Below are 24,165 nucleotides of genomic sequence, written 5' to 3'. Positions count from 1 at the left end.
TGCTTCTACTGTTATGCATTTAAAACTACATTTTTTTCTAACCCTTTCACCTCACCCTGTGTACTGCTGGTTGTTAATGACTGAGAAGCTATACTGTGTCCTATAAAACAACTTTGTCGTCTTCCTTCTCTTGCAATGTTTCTCATATCTTTCTGCCTACACAGCTGCTTCTGAAAACCTTGTTTGAAGAGAGACCTACCCATCAGAACTGTACAGGATTAAACGGTGTTTGCAACTTCAGAACAGTTTCTTCTGGCAGCTTGACATGCAGGCAGAGCTGATTGTTCCAGAGGTGTTAGCTTCAATATTCTAGTCATCTCTTTCATGAAGACATATGGCCTGATGAGCTGGAATGAGGAAAAGGGGAGAAAACAGTTTGACTTCTTACTATTGGTTAAAATCATCTTTCATTTTTACTGTGACAAAAATTTACATAAATTTCTTTAGAGATATGTGAAAAAAGAGGATCAGCCACTGCATGCAAAAGTAACAATGACAGAGTCAATTTAGAGTCAGTCTCTTTCTTTTAGAGACAGTCAAACTAAGTCTTACTTTGCATGAAAACCATGTTGCAGTTATTCAGTTCTGTTTACAGGAACAGTCTTCTCCCAAAAAAGAAAAAAAACCAACTCCTCTTTGTCATGGCTATTTCTGATTAGTTTGAGGGCTTCCACCATCTCTTGGGAGCATGTCAGCAGTACATCAAGTCAGAGAACACAGAAACACTGTTAAAAATTTCTCTTTCCCCACTTCCCTCCAAATATTGTATTAGACGTTGCGGGCTTAAGAAAAGCAAGAGACTGAGAAAGAGGTAGTCTGCAAAGCAGACAACTCCTGAGCCATCTAACATAAGCAGTTAAAGAGTTGACATTTAAAAAATACCTTCGAAAGACCTGTCAAGCCATTGGAAAACCCCAGAGGCTTCCTTGCCAGAATCAAAGCATGTAGTACTCAACTGCACACCAAACAGGTTCTCGTTGTTTTCTCAGTACGTTTCAAACAGTAGCAAAGGTCTGTGGAGTACGTTCTGCGTTGTAGTGGTCTCAACCTTACAGTGGTCCCAACAGCTGAATTCTGTGCCACGGCAGCCAGAGTTCCCTCAGTGGGTGGTCTTTGCTTTTTGAAAGAAGTACCTTAACTTGTAGGTGACTGCATTTAGATCACAAGCAAAAAAAAAAAAAAAGTATGCACTTCTAATAGTATTTTAGAATATGAAGGCTTTATTAGAGGGGCAGTCCCTCATATTGCTTATTATAGTCTTCCACTAACTAATTTTAATGTTTTTAAGTTCCCCTTAAATTCCTGTTGTTCATCTGTCCACGCTGGTGCAGTGTAGGTCAGGTCATGCTAAATCACTGCTTGATGCAGGAGTTGCTGGGCAAGTATTTTTGTGTGTTTCATTTGTTATTTCTGCTGGTACCACATTTTTTTCGTAACAGCTGTTTTAATTGTGCTTTATCTAATAAAAGTTACATCCCTACTAACTACATAGTGACATTTTGAAGATCAAACTGTGGGCCTCTAACGTGAGCCTAATTAAGTCATACCAGCTCAGTAGTCCAAGACACATGCATGGCTGAATGCTGCCCGGTGCCATGCTGATCAGGCTTCACAGACATGCTGTGTGTATTCTTCCAGATAATGGGGGGTGGGAGCCCTGTTAATTCTTTTTATCTTTTATCCTGAAAAATGGTCAGTCTACACCTGAGGCGAAAGAAAATTGAGGCTATTAGTTACAACCTCTATTCAACACCTTATGTGATCGTGTGTTTTCCATAGGGCCCATTATCCCAGTAAGGACACTAAATGAATGGGGCAAGAAATAGAATTTGGAGTGTGCAGGCAACTGCACCCACTATTTACTATCTTCTGCAACCTTGGTTTGACAATGTTAGGAAAGTTTAATAGACTTTTCTTCTTTAAATAAAATAGCTTCAAGGTGTTAAGGAGTATTGTGCTGCACATTTTGGAGCTTAGATACCATGACAAGTATTCTAAATCTTAATAAGAAACAGACTCTTTTGAAAAGCAGTATTGGTTTTGGGGTTTTTTTGTTGGGTTGTTCTTTTTTTTTCGATTAACAAAAGAGAACATCAGCATTGATTCACAGATATGAATGTCTCAGTTTTCCCAGGCTTGTTAAAATTTACATACTCTGATTATTTGAACAATTGGCGCTTTTTTTTTTTAATAGTAATGGTAAGGAAAATGCAATACGCCTCTAAGCTGTGGGGAATGGTGTTCTTCCAGCACATGGTGAAGAGTGGGAGTGTAAAATAATCCTTTTAAACTGCTTAAATTTCCTTACAGCTTCAAGTGTTGTTATGTCTCAGTATCTCTTTCAGGAAGCTGGTACCGAAATATCTTTAGAATTGCTCTACAAGAGTAAAAAGAAACACTTCCACTGCGGTGTCTCGCAGAAGTACAGTAAGTGAGGAGGCGATGTGCTGTAGAAGGACAGAAGTCAAACTGCAGACCATGGAATGAAGAACTCTCTGTAAATAGAGGACAAAGTGCTGTTGAAATGTTAAATTTGGAAAGGCTTGGAATTTGTCCAAAAGGCACAAATGAATAGTTCTAGTCTAGAACTAATAGTTCTTTAAAGGAATACTAATGTCAAGGACGAAAAAATTAGGAGCCAGAAGAGGCTGTGGGTAATGAAAGAATACAGTCAACAAAGGGAAAATGGGGAAACAATTTTTAGTTTACAAAAAAAAATTACACACACAAAACCAAACAAACCCCCCCCACAAGAATTAGTCCCTTCTCTAACCTTTACTTGTTTCTCTTCAATGCCTTTCATACATGACTTCTCTTCCTAGGTGCTAGAACTGAACAGAAGATTCCCCTCTCTCTCATCTGGTGCGTACACAGCTGGCAATGTAAATGCCTGAGAGCTGTGTTTTGTCTAGGTTGTCTAGGCTACCTCTCTAGCTGAGGGAGAGGAATGACTCTGGAAGGTGGTTTACTTCATCCTAAAATGTGTCTATAGAATATGTGAATGAATCCCTGAAGGTGCCTGTCCCTCTCCACTGACTGGAGAGGGAGCCTAGAAACTGCGGCTGACAAGCGGAGTTCTGGATGACTGAAGCTAGGTGAGGGGAAGCCTGCCCTAGCTGCCTGCGCCATCTTTTCCTAGAAGCCCAGGAAGCAGCTCTTCTCCTGTCAGTTAATAAAAAATGACACAACTGGAATTCTGTTTTCTCTTGCTGAGGAAGTAAAGGTTGCTGATGGAAACTGGTTTACACCTGTGGCATACCAAAATGAAATGCTTCAGTGATTGCTAGCCACTGAAAAACTGCATTAGTAGAAGAATAATTCCAAGTCAGGATGGCAGAGCTCAGCACATCTTGATGTGAGGAAGTATGTTAACATGAGGTGGTGTGTGCAGTTGATATCAAACTAGTCTCAACAACGACGGTAATCACATGGAGAGTAAAATAAGGCCTATTTAAGTACAGTCTTACTAGGTTTGTGAGTAAATTTAAATTTACAAAAGCCTAGTGCCAAAGACCTTGGTTTATTGATAAATGGGAAGAGCTATTCATTATGACAGCACTCCTCAAATAACAACGCCCACACTGCAAGTCCAAGAGACTTGCATGAATTATGTTAGATCACTTTAAAATGAATGAACAGTTAAAAGTGTTGGAGATGCTAAACAAGCATAGGAGTTCAGCAGCTGTTCAAATATATACCCTTCCTAATGGGAAATAACATACCCATGTAGACAAGTCCTGGATAGGACTTGGGTCCTTTTTCATTTGTTTTTGGTACACTTTAGTACAATAGAATTCAGTTACCATCGTCAAGGAAAATAGTGCCGCTTTTCTTTTTACACTTTGGAGCATGCACAGTGTAAAAGGTAACAAGTATGTAAATACTGTGGTTTATGGTTCCCTCCTTGTGGTTCTTTCAGCTGGGAAAAAAGTGTGTCCAAAGAGTATCAAACTAAAGAGAAGGTGAGAAGTAGTGGAAATTCGGAGTAGGAAAAACAGCAGAAATGAATAATGGAGATGAATAGTAACTATTTCCCTGTGCACTCTCCTTAAGGAGAGGTCCTGAGAGTAGCATTGCATCTGCAGGGGGGTGCCTGAAGGTGCAGCTGGTGCTGTGCGAGCTGGTGACCGAGGCAGCTGGGCGGGTGGTGCTGCGTGGCTTCTCGGTTCCTTCATAAAACCATGCAGATGATAACGCAGGGGGGAGGTCCGTGAAACGTATCCTGTGTGTCAGGTTTTAACGTGCTTGGGCACGTCTGTAGTGGCATACAGTAAAGCTAGGGTCCCAAAAAAAACCCCTTTGCTTCAATAAAAGCTGGGGTATTTGGCTGCTTTTTTGTGATCGGAAAGCTCTCCCGTAATGTGCCTTTTAGTATAGTGATGCTTAGCAGCAGTGTGTGTTTTCCTGAGAGATCTGTGTATTCCTAATAATATGTCTGAAAAGCAACAAAATGTGCCAGGAAGATGATCCCAGTCACTGTCAGCCTGGCGGGTGATGGCTCTCTCAATATCTGCGTGTGTTTAGAGGGGTCATAGCAACCAGGAGAGCAGCCCTGCCAGTGGAAGGGGCAAACAAGTCCCCAACAGCGAGACTTTTTAAGCAACCACATGTACCGTGTTGATCACAAGACAAAAATGTGCTCTGAAGGAGAAGCCTTAATGCTGCAGCCTTTGTTCCTTCAGTTCGTCGTCTTCAGCAGGGCGGCCCTGGGGCGAGGTGGGTGTCCGTGGGGCGAGGGAGGGCGGCCGGGCGGCAGCCCACGGCACGGCCCGCCAGAGCAGCAGTGGCCTGAGCGAGGTGCAGTTACTGCTGCACGTAAGGATCCGCCCTCGGCACGGAGCGGGTGCGCCAGGCCATCGAGGGCAGAGCAGAGCAGCACAGCACCCGTACAAATCCCCGGCAGCAGGGCGGGTGGAGGGGAGAAGCACAAAAATATGTATATTGTCAGCGCTTTGCAATTTGCTGGAAATATTTTTGGGGAAGTCAAGGGCCTCGTGGTTTCCATTCTGTTGCTAACAGCTGTGCCCTGGGGCAAGGAAGAGGACAAGATAGCGAGGACAGAAGGGTAGTGAAAATTTCCCTTTTGGCTTCCCTTAAATTAATGAGCAAACAGCACAGATGGGATAAGTGAGGCAGAAGAAGAAATGCAGCATAAACATTCCCTGTAGAGTGCCTAAAATGAAAACATTCTTTGTGTGGAACAGGGCAGCGACCAAAAGGCATTTTCACCTCTATTGTGTCTGGTTTGGGGAGAGCTCTCTGAAGACTGTTCAGGTCTCGCTATAGAAAAGGACAGCGACAGTAATTATCGGCCCTGCAACCCTCCAGATGTGTATTGCCATCCTTGAAATAACATGCTGGTTTTCCTAGGCGCCCGACCGCCGCCGCCGGCCCGGCAGCCCGTGCTGGGAGGGGCAGGCGCTGGCAGAGCCAGTCAGGTTGAGCGCGGGCTGTGCTGCCGTCGTGCCGGCGGGTAATGCAATCCATTTGACCTGTCCAAATTTCCATAGTCTTGAGGTTGTGCTGGAGTTGCCTGGTTTAAGACTTGACATTTGTCAGATGTGGTGATTTTTAACTTCAGACCCAAAGAACTGCTAATAATAGGCTAGTAAATAGCATGCAATTAACTTTCTCAGGAGGCTCATTAATTTTACTTAACCCACCACCCATTTTTAAAAGCAGCTTCTTTGCCGGTCTTCAGTCAGATTTCTTCATCCTGTATAATGCTATCAAGCTTTTATTTTGGGTGTGTTATACCAGGTGCTGCTAACTAGGTAATAAGTCATCCCTAGTACGTTCCAGGTGAATGTTACAGTCTCATTTGCACTGAAAATGGTAACTGTAATATTACCTCTTTGTACTTCAGCATGTCCTGAAATCAAGTCTTGAAAATGATTGTGTGCTATACGCATATGGGGCCTTTATGGTAGGGCCCTGTACACGAACCTCAGTTGTGTGTGGAGTCATTGCTACCACCACAGAAAAATCTAGCAAGAGAAAATGTAAAGAACAGATTTTTTTTTTTAAGTAAGTGACTCATTGCAGAAGTACACGTGGAAAGAAACAGGTTACAAAAAAAGCAGAGTTAATTTTTACGTCATTTATTAATAGTAGAAATAAAAATAAATTCATTACAGGCAAATTAATGCTGTCATTTGTAAATTGCCCTGTAATCTTTATCCAGATTAAACTGCAGATCTGCCTGGGACTGAAGTTAACAATATTTGGTCTGGACTGACAAGGCAATCTTTATTGTCCTGCTGCCTGCTTGTAGAGATATCCTGAAATAAAATAACCTTGTTTCCTCAACATGCGAAGAAGTGTTAACAGTTCAAGATAGCTTTCCCTTCTGGTTTTCTTTCTCGCATCCTAGTGTTGGCATCACTCCATGTACAGCCAGGCCGGAGCAGAGTGCTACCTTTAGTCATAGCACGCTAAGGAAGGACTAAGACTTAACGAACAAGCATTGGCCTTGCACACACCGTAGCTGAAGGTACGGTAGGGAACGGCCTGGTGACAGTGGTTTGAACTGCACGTTAACGTGGTCTCAAACATGTTCCTTTTATAAATGACGTTTCAGGCATTTTAAGAGTAAATTATTCAAAGAACCAACTGGAAATCAACTCTTGGTTCACACAGTAGGTACATTTAAAAAATCTCTTGAAGACAATGAAGTGCTTTAAAAGTACGTTCTCCTCTTTTCTTCTGCTAGTCCCCACTGCACCGGAGCTCATCGTTATTTCCTACAAAGTAAAATTATGTTTGAGATCCTGGAGCAACTGTGTTCCAAAAACATCTGTTTTAGTAATTCCTTGTGCTCCTACTGTAAAAGGAATTTGCTATTTCCAGGTTTTTATAATGGGAGTTTTTGCATTGGACTTTTGGCTGGAAACCCTAACAAGCCATACCTTGTAATCCACAAACCCGAGGCAGCAGGTATCTGTATTCAGACAAAATTCCGAATAAAATTTGCATCAGCAAACCTCCAGCTGAATGACAAAGCAACAACTCAGGGGATTATTTGATGTAATCTGAAGATAGGGCCTAGACCCAAAGACGTAAATTCACTCGTGAGCAACGCCATTGACATTCGGGCGTTTTCCTAAACAGTGCTGAGCACTCCATGCCCAAAGAATAATGTGATTGAGCTTGTGAGTAACCTCGTGGACTTCACAGACTTTTTGAACATGCTTTGAGAAGCAAAGGGAAACTGTGGATCCATTGATGTGAAGAGTTTCAACTGACTGCAAAGGAAGGAATCCCATTAAAAGCTCAGGGGGTAATATAATTTAAAAAAAAAATAATCAGGAAGCGCATTGTCTTTACATCAGTGTGTATTTGCATGCATTGGGGCTGAAAACCTTTAAATTATGACCTTCGGTCAGGTACTCATCGTATCTCTCCCCTTTTAACAGAATATTACAGATTTAATGCGAATTTTTGAAGAGCTGCCTGCGTATTTTCTGGTAGATGTATGCAGTGTAATAATCCGTTAACACCCGAGCGGTTCCATTAGCACAGACAGAATGAGACAGGTACCTCAGCAATTCTTCCACCTCACCGACATCACCTGCGTCAGCAGCGCCCCGGGAGGGAGATACCTCCCGCTCCCTAGCACCGTAAGGAATTACCGCACGCCCTCTGCAGTGCCTCAGACTGATCAAATCTACTGCGTTTAGAGAAACTGCATAGCCTGATTTAACTCCCGCTGCCAGCAGTTTCATGCCGTGTATTTTAGACTTCAGTAGTTACGCCTGCTTTCCACTGGGTGATGCAGAGCCAGGTTTACGCAGGCGCCTTGTTTCTTTCTTCAGATATTAGTCAGGTTTTTGCAGTTTTAATCAGGCTAACTGTTAAGGATTGTTGCCGCTATGACATTCCTTTAATATTTTTTCCAGTTTCATTTCTTTTACTAATCAAAAATGTGTATTTATCTTACATTCAGATAAGAAAATACATTATGATCTAATATTGCAAAGACTAATTTTCCTTTTGTGACTTTAGGATCATGATGAACAACTACAGCCCACAGATGCTAAGATGAATGCCCAAAGGGCAGCATCAGATTTTCTGCAGATATTACCTGTCTTGCTTGACTTGAGTGTTTTTTACTTGACTTTTTCTTCTAATGTGAAAATGTCATTATATACTAATTAAATTCTGCTCCAGCAGAAGCTTTATTGAATAACCTAAGCCTATAAGCTAAAAAGATATTACCTGTCTTATTTTATAGATATTTTTCCATCAAATATCTATACTGTTGTTATTGTCATATATCTAGCAGCTTGTGAATCAGTGTGAAAATTGTTCATATGCTGTAATTTTTTGTGTCAAAAAGTTAACAAGTACATATTTAATATCAGAAATGCCTTCAAAAAGTCTATTACATCAAGTAATTATTTCAGAGTTTATCAATCATCAACCACATTTGTAATTTTGTCCAAATATATTTGATACAGTTTTCTTCAGATGTGGATTTCTGGGTTCCTGGTGTAACACCTGGTCTTCTCTTTGGCTTCTCAGCAAAATACATCCGTGATAAGAAGCTACATTACGGCACCGTGCAGAGCTGGAAAGCCTTTGGTTCCCGCCAGCTGAAAATGTTACCTGATCTGACGTTAGCGGGGTTGGGAAGAAGCCACATCCATTCCACAGCCTTCACACTGGGGCAGCGCCTGCCCTTACCCTGTGGACTGGCATGAGCTACCAGCCTGTGTGCAGCATGTTCTCTACAACTGCGCCTCAGGGCAGACTGCGCGGCCTGTAATTCCCCGTGTGATGGCACTCACCCATTCTAATTATTGGTAAAACGGTAGGGTTTTTTGCAAACTAAATAGAAGTTCTTCAGGGTTCAAGCAGTTGTTTAAGTTCAAAATTATTCAGATTATTTTTTAATTAACTCCTTAATAAACTCTGCAGATTAAGTGGTTCCCTTAATTTGGTGGGCTTTTTTCACGTGACTAGTTATTTTTTTAACAAGCTCGAGTAGATCATGATGGAATAAATAATAAAGTATCTCCCCGCTACAGCAATATATTAATTTTATCTTCCTGCTACTTTCTACAGAAAATGCTAATTCAGTGTAACTCCAGTTTCTGCATCATGACTGACAGCTTTACCCTCCCTGCCCACTATCTGATCTGTTTGGCTGTTAGGGTTTCATCTGTTCCAAGTTTATATAAGGAACTTTGCTGCTTGTCTTTATCCCCACAAACAAAAGGGGTTTGATCAATAACTTTAGCTTATAGCTTTAGGCATCATCTAACTTTAACAGTAGGGGCTTATGCCAAAATCAGTATTTTATAATATAAATTCAGTATAATGGGAAATCATTCAACCATTGATATTCTCTATGCAGAGGTAAGTACCTCAGTACAGTCACGTTAATATTGGAGACCTCCACACGATTACACCTAGATCACAGCAGCGCCAGCAAGAGCTCGGCCAGACTGGAGCCCGCTTGTGCTAAACGATGTACAAATGCAGACCGTTTGCAAACACGCGTGCAGGGGCTTAGCCTTACTAATGTGAATATTTCCACTTTTTTTAGTATGGCTGACTGTGTAGGACAATAAAATTAAGAAAGCGTGTCAGGGTTTACAGAACCAGGGACACAACCAGCAGCACGTGCGGGTTTGCCAAAACTAACAACAGCACATGAATTAAAAATGTTTTGCCCAGGGGTACATCAGTTACATCCGTAGGATTACAAGGAAAACCTGTTATCCTGATAGATGAGAATCCAGCTCTTCAGTAGATGTGTTGCATGTAATCTTACCCTAATAGCTCTTAGGGGTGCCATCACTTACAAAGCAAAATGTCTGCAGCCAGGAACGGAGGGACATGATTTGCAGCAGCTATACAGGACTTACACCACAGTAGCTCTCAAAGGCATATTTTCTTTCTGGGTTTGGGCATCTTTCCAGATGTAACAGAGACGTGGAATGCTGCCTATGTAACATAAGGCTATAAAATAGGTTTAGCTTGGAAGGGCCTCTGGAGATCATCTAGTCCATCCCCCCTGCTCTGAGCCCCTCCAACAGGGTCAGGTTGCTCAGGGCCATGTACAGTCGGGTTTTTAATAGCTCCAAGGACGGCAAGTCCACAGCTTCTCTGGGCAACCTCTTCCAGTGTTTGACCACCATTACGGTAATTTTCTTTCTTACACCTAATTAGAGTTGCTATTGTTCAAACTTGTGTCCTTTCCTTCTCATGGGAAGGTGAAAAGAAAAATGTTTCTTCAATAATCTTCTGAAATAAGAGAAATAGAATAAAGCCAAATAAAAAAATTAAATTTCTCTAAACTGTCTGAAGCAAGCAGAAATTCCTTACAACATACCTGGGAGGATCCGTTTGCAATTTTGTCCTTTACTGGAGGACTGATAATTACTACCTCTGGAACAAGACAGTACTGCTTCAAATCTTTTTCAGTTTAGTTTGCGTTATGATAATTTTAGGCATCAAATTGGCTTACACTCCATTTGAACATTAAGTCAATAGAAGCTACTTAGAGGATGTAAATCACAGAAAGTATATTTATTATTCAGGTTTTGAACTGTGGTTTTACTTAGTTCAAGGGTACAAGAGGCTAGGATACTCCAGATAAATAGCCCAGAAATCTAGGTAACACAGGTGCAGACAGCAAAAATGACAGTCACACTCGTGCCCCTGCATGGCACTGCCCAGCACTCCAGATTCCTGGGGAGCCAGTTCCTGCTCCTCCTCAGCCCAGGCAGGTTTCTTGCCTTTGTCCCGCCCTACCCCTGAGCTACTACGCCCTGTGGAGAGCTGGGACAAGGCTACTGGGCGTCCTAGAAGGACTTCGCTGTGTGTCGCTTACTTCCAAGCAGTGGGCAGTTTGGCTGGAGGGGTGGTTCAGACCCGGCTGCGGGATGCCCTGGAGAAAAGACCACTGGACACGTGCAGATCAGGTCTGCGACTGGGGACAGCAGGAGTTTGCCGATGCAAGCGCTGCAGCGGTGCCCAGCCAGCCTGCTAGCACATAACCTGACTTACTCGGGACATACAAGACTGGGCAGGTAATAGGTGTGGTGCGCATGTAGAAATTGTGAGGAGTCTCATCTGTGCCAGATTCCGTGCGCTTTGGTCAGGGAAATCACAGGAACGCAGCAGTCCTACCGCAGGGTGCGATGCAGGTGCTGCCTGCTGCTGCTGGACTCAGCCTGGTTCTGACAGGGGCAAAAACATGTTTTCAGTGTCCTACAAAAGGTAATGTCTGTGGCACTGATATTGATCATTGCTGTTGAGAACTGACTATTTCTCACATATCATAGAATCACAGAATCATAGAATCGTCAAGGTTGGAAAAGACCCTTAAGATCATCAAGTCCAACCGTTAACCTGTCACTGCCAAGACCATCTATACCATGTCCTCGAGCACTACATCTATCCGTTCTTTAAATACCTCCAGGGATGGAGACTCAACCACTTCCCTGGGCAGCCTGTTCCAATGCCTGACCACCCTTTCGGTGAAGAATTTTTTCCTAATATCCAACCTAAACTTCCCCTGGCACAGCTTGAGGCCGTTTCCTCTCAGCCTATCACTTGTTACTTGGGAGAAGAGACCGACCCCCACCTCGCTACAGCCTCCTCTCAGGTAGTTGTAGAGAGCAAGAAGGTCTCCCCTCGGCCTCCTCCAATTCTAATTCTAATTTTTTTGAGAAATGCTGCAAGAATTTTTCCCTTCTCAGCTCTTTATTTCAGTCAGTTCTAAATCTCTGGGATGAAACTAAGCCAAAATATTCATGTATAGGCTATAGTCAAAGCTCATTCAAAGGGGAAAAGATGATTTCTTGAATAGTAAAAGCAGATGATTTTTCTATTTTAATTCATTCTCTTTATTGCTATATTATTATTAAAAATAGCTTTATTATTAACTAGGCAAAGCACTGCTTTTATCTGGAGATTTTGTCCAGTCTTGTTGTTCCAGAAATTATGTTTTGGCATCCATGAGAAAATATGCCCACGTCTGGAAATAAATGTCAGGAAACCTCCATTTGTACATGCCCATTTGCAAACATTAGACAGCAAAAGCCACTGGTTCTGCATTACCTTTCTGTGGTATTTTCTGCTAACAATGAAGAATGTCGCCAGCTGAACTCTTCTGGACACTAAGTCCTCCCAGTATCTGGTTCAGTTTACACTGAAGCATCTCTTGAGGACAGGCCGATGCCCACATTCATACCCAGCAGCATCTGCCAAAAGATGTGACAAAGGCTGCCTGACCCCCGTGAGTCAATATACAAAAAATTTACCTTACGAGGCAGGTACGTATTAGGAAGTATCCGCACGTAGGCACATGTGGATGCCAAGCTTGAGACAAGTAAACTCCCTTCGCTCCCATACGCTGTCTTGCCCAACAGGCTCCAATCAACGGTTATCGGTGCTCACGCGGTGCCTAACGGACTTATGGCGGTTGGTAGGGGCAAATCCACCCTCTCCATGGGAGTGCAGAGCTGTTCCCAGGAGGACACTTCCCTGTGGTGCATTGTGAGACTTGCTTTTTCTTAGCAGGCTCAAGGGCAGAAGCTGTGTGAGTCTGCCAAGGCATATGGCTTTGCAGGGCCTGCACGCTGGGCCTGTGTTTACTGGCAGTTGTGGTTTGGGACACTAGAACAGAGAGACTGTTCATCATTATGTGAAGGCATTGAGTATGGAGACTGAACACAGAGCATATGATAAATCTGGTGAACAAAATGAATGCTGCATTCTCATCCATCAACACTTAACGAGCAGCAGAACAAGACCCAGCATGGTAGGTGGGATTATACCCGCCTTGCTGACATGGGATGACCAGTAACGGCTCCACAGTGTCTGGAGGATGTCATGGCTGTAAGGGAGGTACTCCAGTCTGTCAGGGCCATGGTACATGACTGACGAAATCCATTCAAGTACTGAAGCGGGCTCTCAGCAATTTTACTTTGCAGTGCAGTACATTTAGAAGATTCAGAGTAGGGTTGGGCTGTGTGTGTGGCACACAAAAGCAAAATGGCACTGGCTTGAAAATCACCTGGGTGTCCAGACTGCAAAAGTATGTACATACAGCCATGACAGAGGCGAATATTTTTTTATGGAGCAGAGCCTACATACTGATGGATCCCTTAACCAAACAATGTGCCCTCATAAGAACTATAGACTTAAGGTTAAAGCAGGCAATGGAAATTAGCGATGCCATATGTGCTCGAGTTCATGCCACGCCTGGCAATTCTAATGAGTAATTACTCACTGTAAATGCATGTGCTGTTTTGTGGATTGTGAACTGTTGTTAGACAGATAGCTTACAGATTTTAAAGTGCTCCTTTTGGGGGGTTTTTTTGGAGCGCTCCTGGGATGAATGCACTGTTATAGAGTATTTTGTGCCTAATTAATTGTAAGGACTTAGGTAGCTGAGGGCTTTTATTCTCCGTTACAGAATAAAATATCAATTAAAATGTAAATCTCTGTGATTGCTGGCTTGGGGACGAGGGGATCCCTGTAATTGAACTATGTAGATTACTCACTGTTTTCAAATACATTAATAATAATATGTTGGCACAGCTGCTCCTTCTCATTCCCTTACAATTAAATGGACAATACCAAGTGTTAAAAACAAATGATGACCTGTATTAATTCTGCGAGTGTATGCAAGGGGGTTAAAATAGTTGTGTAGTTAGAACAGCTGATTGGTAATAACAGTTAATGGTCCCTATCAAAAAGACTGCAACTTGCATGAACAAAAACTGATGATAAATGCAGGAGTTTCACTTACCTCCTTGCCTCTTCTCACCTCCTTTCCCTTTCACGTCTTTACTTGGACATGTGATGCGGGGCTGGCTAGAGACTACCTGGATGAAGAACTGTTTCTCCCCTTCATTCGCTTGAGCTATCCATCTCCCTGGAATCGTCTCCGCTCTGCGGTAGCAAAAATGGAAAGGCCAGGTTACCTCCCTGTTAAGCATCTGCAACAGAATCTTTGCAGTGAAAGGCACGTGCACCTCTCCAGAACAAGACGCAGAGGTCTGGCCCACGCTGCAGAGACAGGGGAGCTGTGTACTCATAACCCTGTACAGAACCACAGACCCACAAGAAAACATGCTGGAGGTTGCTTAGGGTGGTTGTGAACCAGCGTTGAGGTCCCTTACCTCGACTCTCTTCTTGTTCCGCAAACCTGTGCAAAGTTCTCTGCTCTGTCCCTCCTGCATTTCTCTGCCTCCTGGAACACGGCCTCTCTCTTTGGCCTCTGCGGCAGTATCCTCCACAGCTCTCTTCCTGAACTCCCTCCAGGGTAGCAGCAGTATGCTCAGCCTTCTGGCAGCACAGCTTATCTTGCAGATCTCGGAGCTCGGTGCAGAACCCACCCAGCTAGAGTTCCTTAACAAACATGGAAGAGAAGGAATCCCTCCGGTGCTACTTCTGTATGTCAAGATGTAGGGTTAAAACCTTCCTTCCTCTTCATATACCATTTATTTGAAAGCTGATGCACAGAAATAGCAAGACAACAACTAAGCATAACTGAATGCTCTGAGCAGCTGTAAAATTACAACATTAGCATTTTCCTTTACCTTTCATTAAAGAAAATTCTGACATCCTGTAGCAGAGGAGACGACGTGATATCCTAGGGGTTAGAGCACTTCCCTGGGAAGTGAAAAATCTGAACTTTAGGCCCTCTTCAGCCGGAAGAATTTGAATCTGTACTTCTCAATAAATTGCCTAATCATGCTACAAAATAGGCTACAGCAGTGCTGTTCTCCATCCACCCTGCTGAAGCAGAGCCAACGTGCAGCAGAGAGTGCAAGATTAATGGCACCAGGGAGAGGGGACAAGCAATAGGGCACCTCTGTGTAGCACAGCGAGATGAGGGCTCCCAGCAGTTTGTGAGTCCTGGAGAGTTTTGTTCCTTGCTCCAAAGGATATTTATGTATTTTAGCTTGTGATGCTCAAACAAGCAGGACGAGCAGCAGAAATCAGGGCTCTTTCTTACCCCTTCACTTCAGGTTTAATGAAAAAAAGGCCATCATCGTCTCATCTGTAGTTCCTTGTTTATCTGCATTACGAGTTTACTTCAACTTTAAATGCTCCTTGCTGCACTGAACTGGAATTATGACGGCCTTCCATGTGATACTTAATACCACTGCCTGGCAGGATGAAGCCTTTACTTTGCAAGCTTCGGAGTGGAATTTGAAAGAATGTTGCTGATTGCAATCTGTACTGAGCAAAGCAGTTAAGCATGTGCTTTGCTCGCTTTTGTCAGAATTTGAAATTTTGGAAGAGACTAAAACAAGAAACAAGCTGTCTTCCGGCAACAGAAAGATAGAAGTATAAAGACACCATCAGCTCAATACACAATACGTTTATGTCTTTAGTCTCCTCTGAAGTAATAAAAACTGCCAAAATCAAATTCAAATACATTTTTAAGATGCTGGGTTTTTTGTTTTCTCCCTCGGTGTTAGTTTCTGTACTTTGGCGGGCTCTGTCTGAATGTTCCTTCAATCTCACACTGGTAATTTCATCTCCAGGTCCCACGCACTGTCATGCCCAGCCCTTCGAATGCCGTATGCGTTTCCTGCCGCGCGCGATCTGTACGCAGCTGCAGTCTCTGCTCCTGAAGCGTTTCAGCACCGTGTCTCGCTGTCTTCAGCCGCAGTACTGAGCCCCCACAAAACATCCACATTTGGACTCCATGTAGCCTTTTGGCTTGCACCGCTGTAAGCCTGCTTGACTCCACAATGACCAATGCCACAACGACATTAGAATAAAAGCACTAGGTCAATGCTGCACCAAGTCCCACATCGCAGGCCACAAAAGTACTCCCCGTTTCATTTTCTTGGTTGTTATGGATAACTAGTCGGGAAGTCTTTGGGAAATGAAATGGTTTTAGCTTTTTGCATACAAAATAGCTTTTGAAAGAATGATCAAAATATGTGTCTGACTCTTCTCCTTTAGATTGAAGACCTAAGATGTAACTGATTAACAGTTATGATGTTTATTGATTAATCAACAGGCCTCTAAAAGACTGATAACACCGTAACTGGCTAATGAACAAATGTCTAATATTAGCAGTACTCATTCACAACTCTATCACTACAAACACAACAATTCTGAGTTACAACTATGTTGCCTGTTACTAGTAGTAGTAATTCACGAATTTATTACTATGAAGAAATTGTATAAATTGCATGCAAGCTCTGTCACATTACAATTCTATTGCCTTCCCTCCTCCACTCAGTATTAGGGCACAAGCCCATCCCTTCCCACCCCACCCTGTGGTGTTGTCCAGCATCTTGGGGGGCTTGGGGCCACAGGGCCGCTTACCACTGGAGGTGTCCACACTTCTGCGACCAGACTATCCCACCCTTCTTTGTTCTCCACCGGATTATGCCTAATGCCTATTATTTTAATTATTCCCTGTTTTTTTCCTATTTAATTATTTTAATTCCTAGTGTTTATTTTCCTGAGCCCACCTTTTCACCAACCCTGCACCTCCCTTTCTCTGCCTAGACTCCTCCCAGACAAATGGGACCTATTTAATGACCTGCCCCTAATTATTTTTTCCTCGTGGGTCCCAATTCTGCTACATCCACACCCAAATTTAGTGTTTCTAACACTGTTATCTAGGCAGTTTTGATACAATAGGGTATTATTCATACTGTTATCTACACAGTCCCAAGACTCCCTTCAGAACCTTTCGTTCAAGCCAGTTACATTTCATCTATACCACATGCTTTTTGGACAGAATTATGTTATCTTACTTTAGCCTTGACTTCTGTACTAACTCTATTTAAGCCAAGCAGTTTCTTGTTTTATGGAGAGACAGCTTGCATACCAGAGCAACCGAATAACCCATTTTGTGCTCACACAGTCTCTTTGCCCTTGAACAGCTTCAGTCGCCCCCCTGGTTCCCGTGGCAGCGTTAGCTGGTTTTGAAGCCCGGTGTTTGAGCGGGGCCTCTTACTCACGGTATGGTCCTGCACATGCCAGTGCTTCCACCCAAGTGCATCCCCGCACACAGCAAGCAGATGGTCCAGAAGTCGCGAAGAGAATGTCTTGCTGCTTCAAAGCCTCACCACAGGCCTTTCTTAGCACAAGAGGACACAAGGAAGAAAGGACATAAAGAAGAAAGCAGAAATCAGTCTCCTACAGCCTGCACTGCTGACACGGTGGCAGACAACGGCAGTGGGAAAGAGCCCAGGCCACATCGTGTCTTCCTGCAGCAATCCCTTCCTCTGCACAGCAGAGAGAAGCTGGAGTAGAAGCAGAAGGGAGAGCGAGCAGCCGGGCAGCCCAGCACCCCGCTGTCACCGGCCCGGCCTGCGGGGTCAGCACCACCTCCTGCCGCCTGCACGAGCCTCCTGCTTGAACATGTCACCAACACTCAGTAGACAGGAAAGCGAAAGGGACCTGGAATCAGTACTCCTTCTCCAAGCATTTTAATGAGGCTGGTTGTATAACCTCCTCCTATGTCCTCACTTCATCTGAATGGAAAGGAGCAAAATTTGCTTTTGATCAGTCACTTCTGCTTGAGAAATAATATACAGCACAGTGAACTGAAACTTTTAAGGTCCAGTTGAATAGGATTCCCCAGGGAACTGTGGGACTGGGAGGACAAGAGACATAAAAAAGAGGAGGTCTAAAGAAAACATTGGACAGATACTTCTTGAAGACCATTATCTGACTAATAGGGATGAAGAAAAAGCGGGGGCATTCAATGCGTTTTTTTGCCTCAGTCTTTAATAATACTGAGAGACCCTGGGCTGCCCGGTCCCCTGAGGCAGAGGACCGCAAGTGTGGGAACAGAGACTTTCCAGTTCTGGACACTGAAATTTTAAGGGACCAGCTGTATCAGCTGAATGTTCACAAGTCCATGGGGCCTGATGGGATTCATCCCAGAGGTCTGAAGGAGCTAGCAGATGTTATGGCAGGACCCCTCTCAATCATCTACCAAAGGTCTTGGGAGTCTGGGGAGGTCCCTGCTGACTGGAAGCTGGCCAGTGTTATTCCAATCTACAAAAAGGGCGTGAGGGAAGACCCAGGGAACTACAGACCTGTTAGTCTAACCGCAGTTCCTGGAGAAGATTATACTGGGTGCTCTTGAAAGGCATTTAAAGAATAATGCAGCCATCAGGCACAGTCAACATGGGTTCACAAGAAGAAAGTCCCGTTTATCTAATTTGATATCCTTCTATGATAAAGTCACCTGCCTCATGGATGAAGGGAAGGTGGTGGATGTAGTTTTTCTGGATTTTAGTAAAGCTTTTGATACTGCCTCTCACAGCATCCTTCTGGACAAGTCGTCCAACTGTGGGATGAGAGGGTTCACGGTGCACTGGGTGAAGAACTGGCTGAATGGCAGAGCAAAAAGGGTTGTGGTGAATGGGCATACATCTGGCTGGTGAACAGTCACCAGCAGTGTTCCTCGGGGTTCAGTTCTAGGGCCAGTTCTATTTATCAACGATTGGGATGCAGGATTTGAATTCACCATTAGCAAGTTTGCTGATGATACCAAACTGGGAGGTGCTGTTGACTCTCTTGAGGGACAGGAGGCCTTGCAGAGGGATCTGGATAGATTGGAGCACTGGACAATGATTAATGGGATGAAATTTAACAAGTCCAAATATTGGATTCTGCACCTAGGACGGAGTCACACTGGGCACAAGTATAGATTGGGAGAGGAGTGGCTGCAGAGCAGCCCTGCAGACAGGGATGTGGGCATGCTGGTGACACCAGGCTCAGTACGAGCCAGCAGCGTGCCCTGGCAGCCCAGAGGGCAAACCCCATCCGGGGGTGCATCAAACACAGCATAACCAGCCGGTCAAGAGAGGCAACTATCCCGCTGCATTCAGCGTTGGTGCAGCCTCACCTTGAGTACTGTGTGCCGTTCTGGGTCCCACAATTTAAGAAGGATGTGAAGGTCCTTGAATGCATCCAGGACAGGGCAACAAAGCTGGTGAAAGCGCTGGAAGGCATGTCCTGTGAGGAGCATTTAAGGACTTGGGGCTTGTCTAGTTTGGAGAAAAGGAGGCTGAGGGGCGACCTCATTGCTCTCTGCAGCTTCCCAAGGAGGGGAAGGGGAAAGGGAGGTGCTGATCTCTGCTCCCTGGTATCCAGTGATAGGACACGTGGGAATGGTTCAAAGCTGCGCCAAGGGAGGTTCAGACTGGACATTAGGAAACATTTCTTTACCAAGAGGGTGGTCAAACACTGGAACAGGCTTCCTAGAGAGGTGGTCGATGCCCCAAGCCTGTCAGTGTTTAAGAGGCATTTGGACAATGCCCTTAATAACATGCTTTAACTTTTGGTCAGCCCTGAATTTGTCAAGCAGTTGGACTGGATGATTGCTGTAGGTCCCTTCCAACTGAAGTAATCTATTCTATTCTAAACAATCCCAGAAGAGATCCATTGGCAAGGACACATGCATTGCTGCAAAAAATACTTCACCAATGTCAGCAACAGTATCACATCTGACTGTTAAAGAGTCACTTTTTCTTGACAGGGAGCACAGAGCCTCCTCTTACTGCCAAAGCCTGATCTCAGTGCCAGCAGCCACAGCCAGGCTGCATTGCCAGTTGCCACTTTTCACTATCATCTGGCATCTCGCTTCACTCTGCTGCCAAACCCCTCACCTCAGTGCTAAGACCCACCGTCACAGCTCGCTGCCATCTGCCAGTGCCCACTGCCAACCCTACACAGTCTCGTCTCGCTGGGTGCATCTGCAAAGGCATGACTGCTCTCACCGAAGGCACGACTGCTGCTCACACAGACAGACAGCAGTACCTGCAGAGCTGTGGCAGCACTAACTGCAAACCTGGCCTAGCGGGAGCATCCGTGCGCCCACGCCACTGCTCGGTGAGTGATGCGATTCCCGAGGTGGGCTGATGGGGTGAAGGCTATGTGGATTAGAGTCACAGCCTTGGCTGAAGGCAAGAAACACCCCACAGCTGCTTCACAGTCCTTCTGCTCCTCAACGATGTTATCAGGGAAGCTACATCCTTTCCATAAAGACATCCTGGGGGACTGCATGAAGGATTCATGGTAGCGTGACCGATGTTAAAACCACCAGATTAAAAGGCAGAAATTCCCAAGCGACTAGGAACTGACAAGGACAAGGACAGCACACAGTCGCTCTTGGGGAAACGGTGGCTAAGCTGGGACAAGCTGTAATATAAGAGGCAGTGAGTGGGATTCATGTGTAGACTCTGGACACCTACAATGTGGAAATGATTCATCTCATTTTGAAGAGGACATCTGCATTTGGTCACATGAACTGCACCGTTACATTTAGTTATTTCTCCTCCTACATGAATCAGGAATAGTGCGCTGCAATATCTAGCTCAGATGCCTTCACGTTTGAATAGATAAATCTCACCCTGCATCTAGAGGTAGCGTACCCTCTGCTTAGAAGGCAAATTCTAGATGCTAGAGGTCTCCCTGTCAGAATTTGCAATCAGTCTCTCACTTTTACTCATTTGCTTTTAAATTTCTGAACTTTCAGGACTTCAGAAAACAAGATTTTAAAAAGCCACGCTTTAGCTTCAAGAATTGATATACTCTATATGATAACACCAAATAATTTATTCAAACTGTCTAAAAATAATACTCCTTTTTTGATCTTTTGTTAGAATTAATCAGAATTCATTCACACGAGTTTCCACTTTGATCTGTAAATCAATTTCTGACCCTACCAGCAGCTTGTGAAATATTTATTAGCACAAGATTATTATCACAGCCTGATTATTGTCTAGATTATCCAGCAGCACACATGCCAGCATGTTATTGCTGAGAAACTTGGCTATGGTGTTTGTAAATTATGACAGTAATTTTCTGTGTCCCAGTCTCTGCCCTGCTTCAGGCTTCTCTTTACCCACATGTTTTGGTCTGACAGTACTGTTCCATCTTGACTGTCTCTTTGGCTTGCTATACAGACATAATCTTGCCAAGCAAGATTACAAAATCGATATGATTAAATCGAATAATGGTATTATAATGAAGCAAGCTTCAAAAGAGAAATTTAAATTACTTGTGGATGTCGTATTTATTTTTAAAACAGAGTGTCTGATTTATGGTTATTTTTCTATGCCAGTAGGACTCCTTGCATATTAAATGTGGAACTAGAGATAATTTAGGGAGAAGATATAACAGATGTATACAAAAGCATATGCATCATGGAAGAGATGAATAGGAATTGATCTAAATACCTTCCCATAACTAAGGCCCGTCAAATTAAATTATGTTTGAAACAAACAGAACAAGGTGGTTTTGATACACCAGGTTGTAAGCCTGTGGAATTCCTTAACAAAAGAGGCTGTGGATGCCAGAAATTTGCAAAGTCCCAACACAAGGCCAGAAAAAATACTCTGAGAAGAGACCTTCTGGGGGAAGAGACCTTCCGGGGGTTATTACACCATCACAAGCTCAGGAAATTCCCTGAACGTAGTTGGAAGCTGGGACAGCGTTGGGGAAAAGGCATCAACACAGGCTGCCTCATTTTTACGCTTCCTTAATTGTCCAGTTACAGCCACACTTGGAGATATAATAAAGGACTAGATGGACCCGAGGTGGCTGCGCCTATGTTCTTAAAGTTTGTAGATGTTTACACCCAGCTTCCTCAGAAATGGTTACTAGAGGCTGGCATTATTTCCTCATTGGAAAACATGAGGAAGCACCTAGAGTCAGCATCTAGATAGCAGACAAGTGGTAAGGGCTTAGGCAGGAGAAGATGATAGGAGGAGAAATACCACAGGAAGCCTCTGAAAACAAAAAGCAAGCAGCTTGTTTTGAATTAAGTAACTGGACGGGCAAAAGAGAGGATTCACAAAGGAGATGACAAAGTGAGGATTAGGAAAATGGTCTTTCAGCAACATTCTCAACAAGCAGGACAAGATTGTCAACAGCAGAGAAAAGCGTGGTGAAACGATTATGATGTTGAAAGTCGGAGCAAAAGTTTTGCAGAAGATTGGCTGTACTGCCTCAGGCTGTCAGTGCACCTTGCTCAGTATCATCCCTCCAGCAAGCAGCAATAACAAGTACATAAGGAGTTTCAGTTGTTTGTTGTGAGAATGGAAAGCCCGTATATTAAGGGCTGATAGAATACACACATAGCCCAAATACAGCTGTGGCAAGAGAATTTGGTGCATCCATCCCTCACCGCAGGTAGGAGGGATTGCTGAGGCTTGAGGCCTGACCCAGCAACTGCCCCCCCTCTCCTCACGTGTGGGAATGACAAAGGCTGTACTCCATTCCCAAGATCACCGCACCCGGCTCCTCACTGCTCTGCCTCCTACCTCGCCCTGCCTGCTCTCCTGCCTGGGATACAGCTGGTGACCCACAGCTCTCTGCTGCGCTACATCGCAAGTGCCCACTGCTGAGGCAGAGGCAGATACTGCATGTTGGTCCTTACAGAGGACCAACAAGCCACAGAGCCTACAGAGGGTGAGGAGCAGGGAAAATGAAACAAGCGATGGTGACAGCTTCAGGTTTAGGCTCTCCTGCCTTCTCATCCTCAGTACTCTTCAGGAGCACGTGGCACTGACAGCTTTGTGCCTGCGATCCTTCCTCAGGGCTGTCGCCATCAGGACATCCCTCTTACCTCGCTCATTACATCCCTGCCTGGATGGAAGGACCCCTGCCAAGAAATATTATTTAAAGCTTGCACCCAATATTTGAACTTGAATCACAAGCAGGACCATCACATTGTTCACAGTGACTGGGGAAAGGGAAATTTCAAGGCAAAGATGAAAATCTCTGCCTTGCTCATGCTGCGCTGCAGATGACAACCACAAATCTTTGAGAGAAACGTCAGAGATATTTGCTTAAGCGTGCCTCTGGTTTTCATCTAAGTACTGCTAAGTGTAAAATCCATAAACAACTTGAGGAGCTGTGACCTGAAGCTTTTGTCTGAATGCCTGGCTATGATGCAGGACGTATGTCCTCCTTTGACGCTGTGTGGTCCAGCTTTCGCCCAGCGAGTGATGCTATGTTCTCCGTTCCCAGGCCGTTCCAGAGATGGACAGCAAGGTCTGGTCGCCTCTGTGAAGACACAGGCCTGAACCCCGTTAGGCTGAGGCAAGCTGAAAGCTGTCCTCTGCGTTTCTGGCAAGCACTCTACCCCGCGGGCTGTGTTATCAGGCGTGACTAACCCCACATGAGCTTTAAAAAGCAAGCAGCTGGAAGGGTTTCTAACGGGAGCGCCTAAATCCTGACGCGTCCGCAGGCTGAAGGCCTTCGGGGCACAGCCTGCTTGGGTGAGGGTCTCCCTTTCCCTCACCGCCACCACCCCCCTTCTCACAAGCCACTGGGCTGCGGGCCTGAGCTCCCTGTGTGCGCTGCCGGGCGGCCTGCGGGGAGCAGAGGGGAGCCCGGGCCCCCTCCTGCCGCGGCCTCCGGGTCCGCTCCGGGGCCTCCCCGCTCCTCCGCGCCCCTCGGCCAGCGGCAGCGGCCCGGACCCGCGCGCCCCCGGGGCCGACCCGGCGCATGCGCGCTGCCGCCGCGCGCCGGCTCCTGCGGGCACGGGGACGGGGACGGGGACGGGGCCGCCGCCGCCCGCGGCCGCCGCCGCAACGTGTTGCACGCTGCAGCCCCGCATGTGCCGTGCCCGTAGCGGCTGCCCGCGGCCGCGCCGCTCCCGGCTCAGCAGGCTCCAGCTGTTCCCTTCAAAACCTTACAGGACCTCTGCGTTCCCGCAGTTCATTCCGGTGCTGCTCTCGCCTCCTCCTCCTCCTCCTCCTCCACCTCCTCCTCCTCCTCCCCACGGCTGCTGCTGCAAGCCCCCTCTTGAATTGCTCTGCACGTTACTGCTGCTTGGTGCAGGCGGGCATTTCCATGCCAGCGCCAGCCACCCGCCGCAATAGCAAGCATCAACACATCATTCGCCTCCCGCTCCGAATCCGGAGCGATTTCGTTACTCGCGGAGGCGCGGGGACCTCTTCCCGGCAGGAAGGTCCAGTGTAAGTTTATTTGCGGCTTCCGCTGTTATTTACAAGTCATCGGTTTTGCTCACCATCCCCTGGGAACGGAGGGACCGAAGTTGCCAGGTAAATGCCCTCTCCCTTGCCTGCCGCACTTCCAGGGAGGCAGCTCCAGCCGGTCTTGTTGCATGGCTGCTCCCCCGCTATTGTACAGCATGAACTGCACCGCGGCGGCAGCGTTTCACTGCATAGCTGTCGCCGGGCA

The 24,165-nt window shown here is 45.3% G+C and overlaps 1 protein-coding gene across 1 annotated transcript in view; it reads left to right on the top strand.

Annotated features, from left to right (window-relative positions):
• The window catches only part of MOV10L1 (Mov10 like RNA helicase 1), a gene marked incomplete at both ends in the record, with an annotated part of 48,636 nt that extends 39,934 nt beyond the window's left edge, over positions 1 to 8,702 (top strand). The window contains 3 exons of the mRNA XM_082310219.1: positions 2,195 to 2,199; positions 2,311 to 2,427; positions 8,524 to 8,702. Of these exons, the coding sequence (XP_082166345.1) occupies positions 2,195 to 2,199; positions 2,311 to 2,427; positions 8,524 to 8,702 (301 nt within the window). The remainder of the gene's footprint in view (positions 1 to 2,194; positions 2,200 to 2,310; positions 2,428 to 8,523) is intronic.
• Positions 8,703 to 24,165: the final 15,463 nt, after the last annotated feature.

Source organism: Platalea leucorodia (assembly GCF_965183815.1).
Source record: "Platalea leucorodia genome assembly, chromosome: 4".
In the NCBI taxonomy this organism is placed as follows: domain Eukaryota; kingdom Metazoa; phylum Chordata; class Aves; order Pelecaniformes; family Threskiornithidae; genus Platalea; species Platalea leucorodia.
The sequence above is the reverse complement of the archived record's forward strand: the minus strand, read 5'-3'. Positions and strand labels throughout refer to the sequence as shown.